The 17808-nt window shown below is 50.8% G+C and overlaps 1 protein-coding gene across 2 annotated transcripts; it reads right to left on the bottom strand.

The window, feature by feature from the left end:
* Positions 1-1229: 1229 nt before the first annotated feature.
* On the bottom strand, positions 1230-16808 carry LOC127040750 (retinol dehydrogenase 8-like). Of its 2 annotated transcripts, XM_050935306.1 has the most exons (6): positions 16542-16808; positions 15199-15360; positions 13842-14021; positions 9098-9191; positions 7264-7447; positions 1230-3652 (listed from the first exon to the last, which is right to left on the bottom strand). In XM_050935306.1, exons 1-6 carry the CDS (start codon positions 16636-16638, stop codon positions 3413-3415), a joined length of 957 nt encoding a protein of 318 aa, XP_050791263.1. In that variant the 5' UTR covers positions 16639-16808; the 3' UTR covers positions 1230-3412. The 2 variants fall into 2 exon arrangements, with proteins under 2 accessions (XP_050791263.1, XP_050791264.1); XM_050935307.1 differs by lacking the exon at positions 15199-15360.
* Between the last annotated feature and the right edge of the window lie 1000 nt (positions 16809-17808).

Raw genomic sequence — 17808 nt, 5'->3', positions numbered from 1 at the left:
TGTGTTTGAATAGTAAGCCATCCCTTTAAGAGCATAGGGGGAGAAAAGGGCTGAGTAAGGGTGCAGGAAGGTCCTGGGCCTGTTTGCAATTGCAGGCTAGGGCAGGGGCTCATCAACAGAGTGTGTGATCAGAGTCAGTTTGGAAAGAGGCAGGTTAAAGCAAAGTGCAATGCGTTATGCCTCGCTGCCTTAGGGAGTAGCCTGTTTTCTCTCTGTTTATGGGTCCTTGTGTGTTATTGATCTGAATTCTAAGAATTCAGGTAGCGTTACATTACAACATTCCAGCAAGAGCATTTATGTTTTGATCTAATGTCTGTGTGTGTGTGTGCTGTGAACATAACCACACTTTCCCTTTACAATGTTACCTATCAGTCCTGGCATGACAACCCTCTCCTGTGCCCTTTCCCACTCCTCAGTCTTGATGCTTCAGCTGCTCTAAGGCTCTTCTCCATCTGCCACTTTCTCATTCCCTCTTCCATCCAACCCTTCCCAGCCTTTCTCATTCATGTCCCCACTAGCCATCCCAAGACTCTGCAGTCCCTGGCAGCTGGGCCTTTCTGCCATCCATGTAGGGCACCAGACAGAATACACTGCTGCAATTACTAGCACTGATCGCTGGATGTCACTGCAGGTGCACACACCAGTCACTGCCAACGGGTTTCTGTGCAATGCCAATGACCAATAGCTGGCACTGAGAATGTCCTAAAAACTTAACAGGGGGCTTAACATTACATGAGCCAGGAACTGAGCACTAGTAGAATGCACTAGGGGGGCTCTGGGCTGCAGCAGGATCTGTGCTCTTATAAATTGAGTTTAGGTAGATTTGAGCTCTAGGGTTTTAGCATGGATGGATGAACCTCTGGTGATAAAAATCCACCTGAAGCACAATCCTGGAAACTTCTCTGTATTTCAGCAAAGTTCAGGTAACTATTTCATCCAGGGAGAAAAAAATCCAGCCCTTTGGTGCTTCTTATTTTACCTTGGGTGAGAAATGCTGAAATACAATAAGGAAAACTGTTTGAGGATAGTTCTGTTTGGAATTTTAGCTCCTTGGATACATTTGAACAAGATTTAGATAAATATCTGAACCTCTAAATATTTGGAATTAGTATAATTAATATTTTATATTCCAGTAGTTCCCAAAAGCCCATTAACATAGTATGAGACAGTCCCTGCACCCAAGAGCTTGCAATCTAAATAGACAAGATAAAGAAAGGAAAGATTTTATACCTATTTTACACAGGGGAAAACTGAAGCATAAAGAGATTAAGTGACTTGCCCTAGATAACACAGGGAGTCAGTACTAGAGCTGGGAAGTGAACCCCTGTCTTTTGAGACCTAGTCTGCTGCTTTAGTCACAAGAATAGCCTTTCACCCTGAGAAAGAGTCTCTCAATAGTGATTATGTCCTCCACAGAGTCAGAACAGTCAGTTCCATAGTTCTGAGCACAGTACCTCATGGTCTGTCTTCACTCTTCCATGATCTATCTATCTATCATCACCAAGATATCTGGTGTGCAAACAGCATCATCCAGATGTATCCAGACATGTATACACGAAAATTACATTTTCCATTCTAAACTTTTCCACACAGGATGTAAAAACTGAAGGTGTTTTATTCCATAGTTCATCCTGCACTTTGTGGGCTCTTCTCTTCCATTGTGGGTAGTATGCCAAACAACATGAAATTTGCAAGGGTGAAGAATGACATAGACACAGCATCCCTTGCATGGCATCTCCCTGACTGCAACGGTTCACACTTGGGTGTGGCACTGAATGTCATGGACTCAGAGCTCAATTGTGCTTGCTCTGTTGAGATTACCAGTGACACCTAAGGTAACCAGTCACCTTACCGGAAGGAAACTTTTTTAGGGCAGAAAGGAATTGCAAGGATAATCATCTGTGGGCAGGTCTCCTGTGTTTCTAGAGAGGTTATGCCCATCCCAGACCTGGCATTAAAATAAACCATTGAAGTAAAGGGAAAGACTCTCGCTGACTTCAGTGGGTTTTGTTACAGGGCCATGAGTTTGCTCCACTAATGAATATGAACCACTAATTGATGCAGCAGGTTTAAAACAAACAAAAGGAAGTTTTTTTTCACACAATGCACAGTCAACCTGTGGAACTCCTTGCCAGAGGATGTTGTGAAGGCCAAGACTATAACCAGGTTAAAAAAAAACTTGATAAGTTCATGGAGGATAGGTCCATCAGTGGCTATTAGCCAGGATGGTAGGGATGGTGTTCTTAGCCTCTGTTTGCCAGAAGCTGGTAATGGGCGACAGGGGATGGATCACTAGATGATTCCCTGTTCTGTTCATTCCCTCTGGGGCATCTGGCATTGGCCACCGTTGGAAGACAGGATACTGGGCTAGATGGACCTTTGATCTGACCCAGTCTGACTGTTCTTATGCATATTGGAGGAGTCCTTCTGGAAGGCTTCCAAAGAGGTGACACCAAGTCTCATTAAGTTTTCCTGAAAGGCATCTCTGGAAGTTTGTGTAACTTTGATCAAGCTGGAGATGGGAGATGGAGCAAGGACTTCTGCAGTCCTACAGCTACACAGGTATTGGGCATCATTCACACAAATTCCCCATGATTCTTTTAACAATCATGCATCTTCCACTTATGCATCTGGCCCCAAGAGCCAAGTATTATGACTGAGTGCTATGCTCTCAGTTTGGCACATCTGTTGGTGCTCATGGGCTGGCTGGGGGACAGCAGTGGGGTAGGGACTGGATGTGGGCAAGTAGGACTCTAGCTTGCATGGCAGCTCTTGGCTTTATATCACACCTCGCTGCAAGAATAAAAGCACTTCCCTCCTGCCATTAAAGCAGCAGCCCCGCTTACTGTTTGCTGCTATTAAAAATTACTTGGGGGAGTACGAGTCTGTTCCCAGGGCTGTTAGTTGGAGAAGGAAAATCTTGTGCCCTTAGATCACAGGTTCAAATTGCTGGTAACAAGCAAGCAAAGGCCATCACCCAGCCCTGCCTTGCTTAATGACTCTGATTGCAAATGTACCTTCAGGAGTGGGTCCTATTAGCATAGTGGGCTCTGGTGTAAATCAACTCTGAGAGGAGAATCAAGACCCTGGCTCCTCCCTCCCTGTTTTCCTTGCAGCTGTCCCTCCCACAGAAGCTCATCCCTGTTGCATCAAAAGCCTTCTGCCCTGGCTGCCTCTAGCTGTCATGTACAACCTCTTCCCCCCACCAATAGCCAATGCCTCTTCATTTCTCCTTCTCCCTGTTCTTTTGGGTACAGCTTGTGCAAAGGGCACCCTATAAAATGAAGCCATATTGGGTTAGTGTCTGGTTCAGTGGGCACATGTCCACTGAACCGCTTGTTCATGGAACATCTCCAGCCTTTTTCCAGCCCTACTGAGCCCAGTCTTCACCCTCCACCCTGGTTTCCATGGCCTATCTGAAGCCAAGCATCTTCACCCCCTGCCTCATCTTCCGGGCCTGCCATCGGATCACCTTGATGGCCTTCAGGCTGATGTGCATGAGCGTGTCGTACTTGAAGACCATCTTGTAGAAGGTGTCGGTCATCAGGGCTCCAGTGGGGTCTGCATGTTTCAAGGCTGTCATGGGTGTGTAGACGGCGTTGGTCTGGTGGCGGAAGGGCGGCTTGGCGGCAGTGATCACCCTCAGAGTGTGCTGCAAGGGAACCGAGACAGCCCCACATGAGCACTGTGCCACCCTTAGCTAAGCCGGGAGCAACATAATACTTTAACAGCATCATGCTTTGCAGCTCCATCCCAGAGCTCCCTGTGAACATCAGCCTCACCATGCCCTGCATGGCAGGTCAGTACCCGTAGCCCTGCAGTGGGCTGTGCTTTTAAGAGAGACGGTAGTGGTGCCCCCCTGGGACTCTGGTTGTGCCGCAGGAGGCAGGATCTCAGAGAGGACACAATAAAGGTCTCTGACTGAATCTCTTGTGTTCGTGAGTTGCCTCTATGTCCAATACCCAAACGTGTCTAATATGTTACAATCCCCTTTGTGCTGGGGGGAAATTGAGGCTGGGGGAAGGGAAGTGACTCAGCCCAGGTCACTAGAGGGTCAGTGTCAGAGCCGGGAACAGAACCCAGGAGTCCTAGCATTCACTCCTACGCTTTAACCACTAGACAAGCGGCAGATCTTTACAGTATACCTGATTTGATGGAGCAGCGGTCTCATCTGACAGGGGGAACCCCCCCGTTTCCTATGCATCATCTCCCCACAGGGCGGGGGAGGAAGTGTTGTCTAAGGATTTGTGAATCATGGGGTAGGAGGCAGCACCATGAATCTGCTCAGCTCCTGACACACATCCACCAGTGAGCAAGAGAGTGGGCGAAGGGGGACATCCCAGGCAGGGTTCCTACTGGGGCAAAATCCTGGGTTCCACCAGAAAACACAGCTCTTCAAACCCATGAATCTCATCTTGTGGAGACTAAATCCCTTCCCGCCCGCAGCTCCCTGGACCGCTGCTGTGCCTGGGGTGAGTCACACAGAACCCTTGAAATGTCAGGCTGGAAGGGGCCTCAAGACACCAGAACGTCCAGCCCTTGGTGCTGAGGCAGGACCAAGTAAATCTAGGCCCTTCCTGGCAGGTATTTTTCTAACTTGTTCTTAAAAACGTCCAGTGGCACAGATTCCACAACCTCCCTTGGAGGCCTATTCCAGAGCTTAACGACCCTGAGAGTTAGAAAGATTTTCCTAATATCTAACCTAAATCTGCCTTACTCCCATGGTGATGCCACAGAGGGCCATGTGACCAAGTGCAGACCAAGGCAGGGAAGACCCACTGGACTTTGCACGTTGGTAGCAGGGACTCAGAGACCCCCTTTGTGCCTTCCAAACAAACCCAGGCAGGCCCCGCTGGGATTAGTGGGGGAAGGGGACAGCCAGTCTAAACGGACTCCTGACGGCTTAGAGATGCTAAGAGGCTTTAGGGCAGGATAAAGTGGGGATTAAGGAGGATTATTTTGTGAATGTTGAGGGGGAGGGATTAATTAATTTGCGAATGAGCCGGGAGATATAAACAGAAGGAGGAAATATGAACTAACGGGACATGACGTTCTTTGTGTAAAAGGAAAGGAGGCCAGATAGCCTCCATTTAGCACTGCCACCAAGTAGGGTTGGTGAGGAGGTTCTGGGGAAGCTTGGCCTAGAGGGGAGAAGAGTGGATTTGCAGCTTTCAGTCATTGGGTTTAGAAACAGGAAGTAACTAGAGCAACTGGTGCCTGTCAGCAGCTGGGCAGCATAATCCAGACATGTAGCCAGAGCTCGTGCCAGATGAGCGTGAGGAAGGCAGTCCCACTAATTTGCCTGCCAGTAGTGGTGCTGGAACTAGGGGTGCTGCTTCACCCCCTGGCTTGAAGTAGTAATAACAAACACCAAATCCACTTCCTGGACACTACAGTGCAAATAAGTAATGGTCACATAAACACCACCCTATACTGGAAACCTACTGACTGCTTTACTTACCTACATGCCTCCAGCTTTCATCCAGACCACATCACACAATGCACTGTCTACAGCCAAGCTCTAAGATACAACCACATTTGCACTGATCCCTCAAACAGAGACAAACTCCTACAGGATCTCTATCAAGCATTCTTAAAACTACAGTACCTACCTGATGAAGTGAAGAAACAGATTGACAGAGCCAGAAGGGTACCCAGAAGTCACCTACTATAGGACAGGCCCAACAAAGAAAGTAACAGAACACCACTAGCTGTCACCTTCAGTCCTCAACTAAAACCTCTCCAGCGCATCATCAAGGTTAGATAGAACCTATCCTGAAGGATGATCCCCCACTCTCACAGACCTTGGGAGACAGGCCAGTCCTCACTTACAGGCAGCCCCCCAACCTGAAGCAAATACTCACCAGCAACTACACACCACACAACAAAAACATTAACCCAGGAACCTAACCCTGCAACAAACCCCATTGCCGGCAACTCCCATCTTTTCATGTACTGGGTATTTATATCTGTCTACTGTATTTTCCACTCCATGCATCTGATGAAGTGGGTTTTAAGCCCAAGAAAGCTTATGCCCAAATAAATATGTTAGTCTCTATAGTGTCACAAGTACTCCTTGTTGTTTTTACCAAATACATGGTTTCCATCATCAGCACCCCTACTATAAAAATTGTTCCACCTGCCAGGTGAACTGTGATCCCTGAAATCTATTCCAGGTCGGCACTGGTGCTCCAGTCCATGTGACAGTGACCTTCTCCTTATTCTAAGTGACCAAGAAAGCTGACGGAGCCCTCCTTAGCTCACATTTGTCACCTGGCCAATGCGGCAATGGATTTCCTTGCCTGCTCAGAATAGGGTGACCAGATAGCAAGTGTGAAAAATCAGGAGGGGGAGTAGGGGTGGAGGTAATGGGAGCCCATATAAAAAAAGCCCCAAATATTGGGACTGTTCCTATAAAATTGGGACATCTGTTCACCCTAGCCCAGAATGGATTGCGGCTATGGTGGGCTGCTGCCTAGTGTCAACCTTAAGACTTAGCATCTCATCACACAGCTGGGAGAGGGGCTCGGGCTGTCTCCAGGCACCTCCTGTCTGCAGGGAGGGAATGTGGAGCTCATGGAGGAGGGAATGGCATTACTGGCAATTAATAAACCAGCTAATAGCCCTCCTGCTGAGAGGGGACATGATAACAGTTTCACGTACACTGCTACCTTGATATAACATCGCCCGATATAACAGGAATTTGGATATAACATGGTAAAGGAGTGCTCCGGGTGGGAGGGCTGCGCACTCTGGTGGATCAAAGCAAGTTCAATATAACACAGTTTCACCTATAACGCGGTAAGATTTTTTGGCTCCCAAGGACAGCGTTATATCAAGGTAGAGGTGTACATAAAAGGTTGTTACAAGGAAGGAGAAGAATTGTTCTTCTTAACCTCTGAAGATAGGACAAGAAGCAATGGGCTTAAATTGCAGCAAGGGAGGTTTAGGTTGGACTTTAGAAAAAACTTCCTGCCAGGGTGGTTAAGCACTGGAATAAATTGATTGGGGAGGTTGTGGAATCTCCATCATTGGGGATTTTTAAGAGCAGGTTGGACAAACACCTGTCAGGGATGGTCTAGATAATACTTAGCCCTGCCATGAGTGCAGAGGACTGGACTAGATGACCTCTCAAGGTCCTGTCCAGTCCTATGATTCTATTATTCTATGCCTGCTGCTGTGTGGGCAATGCATGGGGCACATATGAATGAGGATAGAGGGCATCCCTCTCTGTGTTTGGGGGCACACCTGTGAGTCTTTTACCTCTGCTATGTCATTGGGAGTCTGCCCAAGGCTGGAGAAAATCGCCTTGGAGTTCTTCAGATAGAGGTTAGTGAACATGTCTGCTGTCTCAGGGTCTGTCGTGGAGTAATCCGCATTTTCTGCATCCTCATAGACCTTGGTCTCAAACTCTGTCACCACGGGGCCAGGCTCTATCAGGCTGACACTGGAAACACAGGCAGGCATAAGAGCGCTGTTCAGCATGCAACAGGTCTGGAGATTTTAAGACCGGAAAAGTCAACTATGACCCTTTAGTCTAATCTCTCAGCGTTAAGGTACAGTTCTACCTAGGCACCTCCTACCATGTCATCCCTGGAAGCCAGACCAGCCTGTGTTAATGTCTCCTAGGTAACCATGCCCTCTGACATCATGATGCCGCATCGGCATGGTACCACGACAGTGCCCATGGATGCTGTGTTAACGAGAGGAAGCACCACATCCCTATGTGGCGACGTCCCATCTTCGTTCACTAATGTTGCTCCTTCCCTTAGCGACGTTGCCTCGTGACACCTCATCTCGCACTGACCGGATGTTAGGACATCAAAACAGGCCAAGACAATCACCACAACACAGTCTCCTGGGCAACTTCACTGCAGAACTAGTTATGGCAAAGCTGGCCACGCTCTCGGCCTTTAGAACCCAGACTGATCCCACTATTCCTTTCTGGGGCTCGTCTCACCGTTTCTCTGCTCCCTCAGGGCATGTTGCAGGAGCTCTGAGAAGAGCAATGATAGGGATAGAATAGCCTCACCGGCTCCCACCAGCTGAGCACAAGTTCCCTCCCATGCCACAAGCTACCCCTCACCTCTGCTTTCACTCCCAGGCCACTCTACTGCCCTGCCTCTTCCTTGCGCCTGCCCTGGCCTGCCTTGCCTTGGTGACTCCCAGCCTGCAAGACAGGCCAGAGGCAGATCATACTAGGACAGAGACTAGGCTAAGGCAGGGGCGTTGGGATTTGCTTCTCCTAAGAATCCAAACCCAGCATGCCCTATAGTGGCCTCTGATGAACTCTGGAAATTAGCTAGCTCCCAAATGACACCTCCCCGGGGACTGGCCAGTGTTTTACGGGCCATCAGCAGTCGCCCCCCGGGGAAAACTCACCCTAGCCAACCTGATCTGCGCAGACAAGGAATCTCAGCGCAAACTCAGAACAAAGGCCTCAGTATACTTCCGTGAGAAAAGCCTACACGGAAGTTTGGACAGCAAGGTTCCCCTGCGAATGCCCAGGGGTTATTTCACACACTGAGCCGTGGGGGACTCAGAATATCTCAAGGACTTGTAGATTTAAGATAAAATAATGAATAGGCCAACGTGCATTCCTGGGGCTTAGTTCTAGCTGGATGGCGGCTGCCTCGCCTAGCTTTCTGCTGGCATGAAAATGTCATTATTTCTCACCCACTGTACGGAGCAAAGGGGGGTGGCAGCTGCAGGCTGGCTGCGGGTTGTGAGCACTTGTCAAGAATGTCCCACAAGACAGGACCTTAGTCCTGTGCATGGGAGCCCTGTTGCTTGCCAAATGAATGCTGAGGGTGTATTCCCAAAAGGGGATTTGTTTCCTATTTGAAGGTGGTACCGTGTTGTCTTCGGTTAGTCCCAGGGCTGTATTCCCAGGGGATATTCCAGGGTCTGTTTCCTGTTTAAAGGTATTAATGATTACGAAGGCTAATCCCAGCTGTCTGTTCCTGTAGAGCCCGCGCCAACTGCACCCCAGCCCACACCTGTGTGGTATTTTAAGCTAAGACCTTCAGAACAGAGACTGAACCAGCACAGTTAATTTGGAGCCCCGGCTGTGTCTGGGCTGATTCCTGTAACTCACAAGATGTTGAACTTCAGCGCCTGTATGACGAGGCTTTCGCAGAATCCTTCCACGGCAAACTTGGAGGCTGTGTAGATGTCATTGAACATAATGCCTGGAAGAAAGAGAGCGATGAGAGGTGTGAGAACAGAGCTGAACCACAGCGAGTATGTGTCAGTTACGTGAGCCCACAGAGGAGTCTCTTGCGAGTTGGATCTGACTTGGTGAGTAGCTGGTTGTGGGCAGGGGTTGAAGGCATACGATGTATGCCAGGTAATCTAGGGGTAGCTATTGATAGGAAGCCATCTGGGATGACCCATTGGCCAGTCATGCAAAGCTGGGTAGTGGCTTTGAATTGCAGACTGCCGGGGATCGGACTGAATGCCTGGCACAGAGCAGGCTCGTTGATTTGTGAGTTAGACCCAGGTGGCAGAACCCACTGGGGTGCAGCGTGGATACAGCTCTCTCAGCAAATCAGGGGCAGCTTGAGAATTGCAAATTACCAGCCTGCAATGCCCTGATTAGCCTGCTCTAACAAGCACCGACGTTTTCATTGCCTTGCAACTCTGGTTCATGGAGCCAAGTGCTGCGACTCATGTGATCTGGTGGTTGGAGCACTGGACTGGGATTAGGGAAACCTGAGTTCTGCTCCTGAATTACAATGCAGCCCTGGGAATGAGACACTTGGCAGCTCTGTGACCCAGCTTCCCAGCCTGTGAAAGAAGGATAAATCTGAGCTGATGCTGAGAAAGCCTCGGATTAAATATTGTGACAGTTCCCTGGCCTGTCTATCGATCTGTTTCCATTCTAATGCTGAGCCTCCACATCGGTCACTATGCTGCACAGCGTGGCCAGTCAGGATGTCACAGCAACGGGGCCAGAACTGATGCCATCCTGCTCCAAAAACCTTAGTTCCCCATCATCTGAGCTAACAGGTGCTCTCCATTACCTCCTGGCAGTATGGGGCCTATGGCACACAGCAAACAGATCTGAATCCCTCCATCTGGGAGAAGTGGTGACACCTGCACACCAGCAATTTCATTACAACGTTACCAGTCAAGATGTCAGGATCAGTGGTGCAGGAGGTAGCTGGGGAAAGGGGTGGGTTGGGGGGGTAGAAAAACACCCCCTCCCCCGAGTTTTTTGCACTTGCTCAAAGTTCCAGAGGACGTGGAGCAGGGGGAAGGCTACAACCTTACCACTTTTAAGCAGTGGCCCCACACTAAATCAGTCTGGCTGCTGCTGGAGCAGTCCGGATCGTCGCTCTGGCTGCGTGGTCACAACACTGCTGTTCTGTACAGACAGAGTGAGGGATGGGTCAAATGGTGCCATCACCTGCACATAGGGAGCCTGTCCCTGTGCTGCGGGGTGCCGAGAAGTCTGCTGAGAATGCGACTGCTGGCAGCACGGGCTCATGCTCTGGGTGGGTCCGAGAGAGGGGAGACTCCCTGACTGGGAGACACCCATGTCTCTGAGGGGGGAGGTAGGAGGGGACGAGCGGGGACTGGAACAGGGCCCCAGCCGGTAGACCAGAATTCTGCCCCCTTCCCCCCCAAGAAATGTCTGAATTGGCACTGTTGGTCAGAAGTCTCTGCATGAAGCTTTTGGTGTAGCCAGTAGAAGCCCTTACTGGACTTTATTCAGTGTGTAAAGTCCAAAGAAGAGAGAGGTCACAGGCAGGATAACACATGTGGACTCTGCATAATTCTCCTCTGTAATTAGATTTGCATCAGGCTGATAAGGAAGTGTTTCCTGACACTTGTACTTCGTAGGGGATGGTTATTTTTATCCCCCAGACTTTACTGTAAATCCACAAAGTGCCTCACCACAGCTGAAAAAAAACCCCACCAACAACCAAAACAAGCCAACCCCGCAATCAGCTAGCTCAGCGGAGCACGTAACACATGGAAAGCTGCAAATTAAAGCAGCAATGGACTTGCTATGAGCTGTGAAACTCTCAGGGAGTCTCTAACGGGGGATACTGGAGTCAGTGGATACTGTCTCCGGTTACATGACAGCGGTACTGAGCGGGGTTACCCTGCTCGAGGCCGAGATGCTGCCTGCATCCCCCTATATAAACAGCTGTGCCCCAGCACTATGCTCTGTTCTTATTCCAGACCTGTCCATCATTGGGGGATTCTGCACTCTTTGCTTGAAGCATCTATCACTGATCATTGGTGGGGACATGCTACTGGGCTAGATGGACCTAGAGTCTGATATAGGAGAGCAATGCCTATAGCCTTGAAATCGCCCAGGTACCTGCATTTTCATGGTTATTAATTTATTGGTGTTCCAGGGATGTGTAGACACCGTGACTGAGATCAAGGCTCCGTCGTGCACATACACCTAGTTAGAGATAGTCCCTGCTCCAAAAAGCTTGCATAACTAGAGACAGACAAAAGATAGGAGAGGAAACTGAGGCACAGAGTGATGACGTGACTGGCCCAAGGTAACCCAACAGCTCAGTCGCAGGCCTAGGAACAGAATCCAGGAGGAGCCCTGATTCCCAGCCCTGTGCCTTATCTGCCAGGTCAGTGGCGGTTGCTGTAGATCAGAGTCACAGGTGGACTGGGCCCTGTAAATGGAACCAGGTCCAGACCACCTGTGCCTCATGAACTGCCTCCTGACGGGGCCTGAGCGAGGCAGCTGGTCTGTATAAAGAGCCAGAGAGGGAGAAGCGACAGGAAGGAAGCTGTAGCAGAGCAGCAGTGAGCAGGTGGCTCCTCTCTGAGACCTGGGGAGGGGGAAGGAGTTTGGGCCTCGAAGCCAAAGGCAGAGGAAGCTGTAGAGACATTTCAGAGAATGACAAAGGCTCCTGCACCAGGGACCCCAAAACACCAGGGGAGTTTTGAGACAGTACCTCAGGGAGTAGGGGCCGCATCCAACTCATAAGTCTGGTGGGGGAGAGCTGTTTTGTGTGTGTTTATTTTGAGCTTTTTGCCAATAAAAGCAGACCCTGAGGAGAGAGATTATGGAACAGCGAGATGCCTTTTGGGAGTTAGGGAAACTGAGGCAGAGTGCAACAGAAATCCCCCAGATCTTGAGGGGGCACTCAGAAGGTGACTGTCCCTGTTACTATCATGTTAACAAAACCCACTTTCTCTACAAGCCAAAGCTAAAGCAGCCAGGTCCCCAGCTGATGCAAATCGGCGTCGGCGTCAGTGCTCATGTACACCAGCTGAGGATCTGGCCTGAGATGTGTAGGGGCCTGACTTTTGGCCTGCTCTCGGGGCTTGGCAGTAATTGCCTTCTTGTGACCTCTGCTCTGTGCAAAGGGGCCATGTTAGCCTGCCGGCCTCAGCGCTAGGTGATGGAGAGTGTGAGGGCTGCAGCCCACGATAAAACCTTTTCCCCTTGGCCTGCCCCCTCGGAGCAGAGAGTTAGTCAAATCCTCACAAACCACAGGCTGAGGGGAGGCTGCGCCTCTCATCCCTTTGATGTCACTGAGCTGAGCCCTGGCTCCTGCAGGTGTGCTGGTGTTGCTGGGTGACGGGCCAGGAGTTCCGACTGTAGCAGCAAATACCATCTGTGACGTCCCTGCGTGGGACCCTGCCATCAGAGGCGTGAGTGGGCCCCACCGCCCCGCCAAAGAGCTTGCTGTCTGTTTGGCACCAGGTTCCAAACACTTTCCATCTTCTGCTGGGAGGACAAGTGGGAGATGATCCCAACCTACAGACTGACCTTTCCATTTAATGTGGCCTCTCTCAATGGGCCTTTCCCTCCCCAGAATTCCTCCTTCCACTCTTCCTTGTGTATGCGGAGCCGATCACTAACATAGGGCTTAGATCCCTGATCCATCCAGCTTCCCATGTCAGGTCTACCCATTCCCCACCCTGAAAATGACTGATTTGATGGATGTATTTATGTTGATTTAAATAATAACTAGAAAGATGCCTGTCCAAGAGTCTAGGCCACCCGTCCTGTGTTAACACTACACTGAAATCTCAGCAGTATTAAATTATCAACTCAACAGGAACTGAGCCTGTCACCTACAGAAACTGCTTTCCACCCTATCGTCATCAAGCCCTCAGCCTTCTCAGAAAAATCCCTTTATGTGGTTCTACCAGCTAATGTGTTTGATTAATTTAATGCTAGTTTGGGGCAGAAGAGACTCTTAAAAGTGAGTCATTTAAATGGTAAATTCCTTGGGACAGGGACTGACTTTCTGCTCTGTATTTGCACAGCACCTAGCACAGTCTATGAGAGTTTTCACCTAATCACCTGACTCCAGGAGTTGGGGCTTTGAGAAAAAACATGAAATAGCACAAATCTAACTCATAAGTGGCACATAGGCTAATGAGTCTCAAACTGTGGCGAGACAGGAGGCATGAGTGTAGGGAGGCTGGATCTCTGCTCCAGAAACTTTAACAACACTCACACTTTACAACTGTAATGTACCAAGTAGAAGATTAAAACTCCACAGAGAACAGCTGGAAAAATCAGCTCCTTTTTAGTGATAGACGGACACATACTTATCCAGAGCCAGAAACTGGCATCTTTATGTGATGGCTGCCATCTTGGATGACACACCAGGAATTGAACAGGGAAACTCCACTACCAAAACCATAAAGTTGCTACCATTGGAGCTGAAGACACAGGTGTAGTTTGTATTTGGGCAGGGGGGGCAGCTGCAGTCAAGCCAATGGGGCCACACGTGGGGGGGCAAATTCCACGCTTACCCGAGGTTTGCAGCTGGGGGAGGCAACACCAGCTCACAGCCAACTTTGCATAGATGTAGAGGGATGTTCTCCTGGCCCTCACCTACCTTGCAGGCCCATGACACTGCTGATCACCACAATGTGCCCACTCCGTCTCCTCTTCATATCGGGCAGCACCTCTTTGATCATCCTCACCACACCAAAGAAGTTGGTCTCCATCACACCCTTCATCTCCTCAATGGTCTGGCATTCGATGGGGCCAATCATCCCCACCCCGGCGTTGTTAACTGCAAGATATAGACAAGCACTGTAGCATTGCCAAGGGGCCCTCTTGCATCGAGTTAGCTTGGTTTGAACGGGCTTGTCTGTTAGATGCCCATGTGTAATCTCAGGCCATGTCTGCACACAGGCTTGCACTGGTGCAAACCCCTGTGTGGCTGCTCTGATCTCAGTTTCTGTAGGTTATTTTGGTTTAGCTTAGGATTTCATTGCCTGGCACCTGCTTTCAGGTGTGTTGGTGCAGCTTTGCCAACACAAGTGCACAATATCACAAATAAAGCCCCACAAAATCATGAGGGTTTTTAAAAATAAAAATCAGTTCTGAGTTCTTCCTCTTGGCCTTCAGAGTTTTTGAGCCTTTTGGGTTCATGCTGTGCTCAGTGGCCATGAGGGCTGGGACCTTACTTTGAAAGCCGAGACAGTCATCTAATCCTGTGAATCCAGGAGCTGGGGCTTTAAGAAAACACGTGGTAAGACTCCTGATTGCGAGAGTTGGACACACTGTTGGTGTGAGTCTCTGGTTACAGGCCTGTATAACAACTGACAAGCCCCTTGAGGGTTGGGTCGGGTCCCCTCAGGGGGTCACGAGGTTTTACATGGGGGGTCGCAAGGTGTCAGCCTCCACCCCAAACCCCGCTTTGCCTCCAGCATTTATAATGGTGTTAAATATATAAACAAGTGTTTTTAATTTATAAGGGGGGGTGGTCACACTTATAAGGTTTGCTATGTGAAAGGAGTCGCCAGTACAATAGTTTGAGAAGCACTGCTCTAAGCAGGGGTTATCAACCTTTTTTCATTTGCAGATCCCTAAAAAATTTCAAATGGAGGTGTGGATCCTTTTGGAAATATTAGACACAGTCTGCGCACCCCCAGGGGTCTGTGGACCACAGGTTGCAAACCACTGCTCTAGGTGCTCCCAAACTGATTGTTTAATAATTTGTTCCAGTATCTTTCCAGGTATCGAAGGTAGGCTGACTGGTCTGTAATTCCCTAGGTCCTCGTTGTTCCCTTGTTAGGTAGATCTGTGTAGGGGAGGTCAGGACTCGTGGGGCATTGGGGAGCACAGATATATTTGGGAGGAGCAGTGATAAGGGAGAGAAATGTGTGGTGGTAGGGATTATGGTGGGGGGCACCACGCAGGGGAGAGCAGCAGGGGCTTGGGCAGAGGCAAGGAGGGGACCTCACTCAGTATGTCGACGTGACGGTTGGGGATGCTGTTGATGCAGCTGATGATGGATCGCTCGTCGCACACGTCCAACTGCCTGATCTCCAGAGTCTTGTTGAGGGTGATGCCGGCGGCCGCTTCCAGGCACCCCCTCTTGCCCAGGTTCCTCATGGTGGCGATGACTATAACACAGAGCAGCCTGGCTGCAGGCACTGGGGCTTGCTGAAGCTGGACCGACCCCAGTGATGCTGCAGGACTGGGAGCGGGAAGGACGGGTGTAGAGGGGCCCGCGATATATGACGAGCTTCTCCTGCTATTCTCACTGCAGCAGGGGTTAGTCCTGGGGAGCAGCCCACGAAGGCAAATCCCAAGGCCATGCACCCAGAGGCTGCAGGGGGTTCAGAGGAGGTGTGGTACCCTCGGCTCAATGCGGGGCCTTATGGGCCATCACAGCCATGCTGCTTCTAGTAGGTGTTCTGGCATCACAGGCCAAGATGGAGGGAGGGGGCTCCAGACTTGGCATGTGTCTCGTTGCCCCAAGCACGTTCTTGCCCAAAACTGCTGCAGGCCATGCAGCCATTCCCCCCTGAAAAGGCCTTCGGGCCTGTGTCGACCCGGGGAGATGGACCAGCTAGTCGGGGTTAGCCTCCCCCACCATGTCCTAAAGGAAGATGACAATCACGCTAACTCAGATGCAGGCCAGTGGGTCAGATTCTCCTCCCTGCCTAACTGGGATCCCGGCTACTGGATTGCAGGTTCCCCCACGATCCCTCACTGGGATCCTGGCCACTGGATCACATTTAAGGTGCCCAAAACTATCCTGGGAGGGGAGCAGGTAGGAGGAAGGCAGCTACTCCCAGTCCCTTGTGTTGTCCCACTTGTGTTCCAAGCTGAGGCCCCTGCCCCGGAGCAGAGGGGCAGAGGGAGGACCCATCGCCCGCTCTATTTCTTTCCCTTTGGAGCAAATTATTTATTTTACCACATCATGTTTAAAGACTTCTCCTGTGCCCTGCCACTCCTGCAAAATGTTCCTAGTTCCTCACCCCTTCCCGACTGTGTCCAATAGGCCGGGTACCATGCACCCAAAGCCCGGCTGCATGCTGGCACAGCAAGGCCCCAGGACAGGCGAGGGAGCTGGTCAGCTCTTCTTTCCCCATCCTGCAGCAGAGCTCAAGGCTTGGCGGCATGGGGCAGGGAGATGGACTCGGCCGTTCTGGATATGGGGGTGGGAAGGCACAGCCCCTCCCAGCTGCAGGGGAGTCGTGGTTCTCCCATCATCCCAGCTGCACCAGCTCCGTCCAGGCATGACCTGGGCATTGTGCCTATGTGCCCGACACCCCGGACACATGTGGGAAGCGCTCACCTTTGAACCGCTTCTGTTTATCCCGGGCCATTTTCACAGCCAAGGCCAAGCCGATGCCCGAGGAGCAGCCTGTTATCAGCACCGTCTTGGGAGCCATGCCGTTCCCAGGAAAAGCGGGGCACCCGGGGGGTCTGGTCTGGATGAGCTGGGCAGGCACAGCAGGGGTCCCTCAAAATCCTCCTGCCGAAGGAGAACTCAAAGTGCTGCTCTCAGGCTGGAAGTTCTCAAGGGGTCTTGGCAGCTCCCAGATCTGTCTTCACATCCTGCTCCGACCTTCCTTCCACCCCTAATAAAGGATGGCTTGGCTCCTAACTGGCCAGTGCCCAAGACCTTAATCTTCTGGTCCTTGTTAATCTCAGGATGGATTTGCATGATGATTCCTGGCTAATCTCGTCTGGCTACCACCACACGTGATGCACAAAAAGCACCACGGGAACTCAGGCGGCAGGCAAAAACCTCTTACCCAGCATGCCTTGCATTCAGGCCCTTGTCCAAGTGAGCACTGTGCAGGAAGGTCACGGTCTGGGTCAGAGGCAGGGCAGTTAGTTAGCACAATGGCAGCACTGTGAGAGGCAGGAGCAGGGTGCTTTGGTGGGATGGGAGGATGGATTTCTGCTCTTCTGCCTAAATTAGCCGGAAGGTTCTCGGCTGAGCCATGCCAAGCTGGTGCAAAGAGCCCTCTTCAGGCCATTGCAAGCCCCCTTGGTTTTGCATTGCCATGAACCAGCCTGAAACACTGCACGGGGCTGATTCCTGATTTGGAACCCTGGGGGTCTCAGGGCGGCAGACTGGGCTGCAGACCAGGGCTGCGTTGGCCCCATGGGAACAGCCACCCTTCTGCTGGCCAGCAACTGCAGGGAGTCTGTTAGTGAGCATGGCAATGAATAGGTGCAGCGAGAGCTGAACATACCGGAGCCCCTCTCAGACATTAATAGATGCAGCCTCACAACCCCTGCTCTGCAAGGGAGGAGAAGCATCATCCCCATGGGACAGACTGGGGAAAGGGAGGCCCAGAGAGATGAGGTGATTTGCCCAGGGTCACAAGTAATCTGGGGCAGAGCTGGGAATTTAACCTGGCTCTCACGTTCCAGCCCTTATCTGGGGCTGACTTTGCCCAAAGTCATCCCGAGAGCCAAGCACAGAACCCAGGAGTCCTGGCTCCTGATTGCACCTCCAGGCCCCTTTCTCTTGATCCAGCCCTCCTTCAGCTTAACCCTTCTCTGGCTGTGCCCTACGTGGAATTTCCCACGGAGTTTGACACTGCATG

Source organism: Gopherus flavomarginatus, chromosome 25, assembly GCF_025201925.1.
Source record: "Gopherus flavomarginatus isolate rGopFla2 chromosome 25, rGopFla2.mat.asm, whole genome shotgun sequence".
NCBI classification, from domain to species: Eukaryota; Metazoa; Chordata; order Testudines; family Testudinidae; genus Gopherus; species Gopherus flavomarginatus.
Note: the sequence above shows the minus strand (reverse complement) of the source record. Positions and strands in the feature narration are given on the sequence as shown.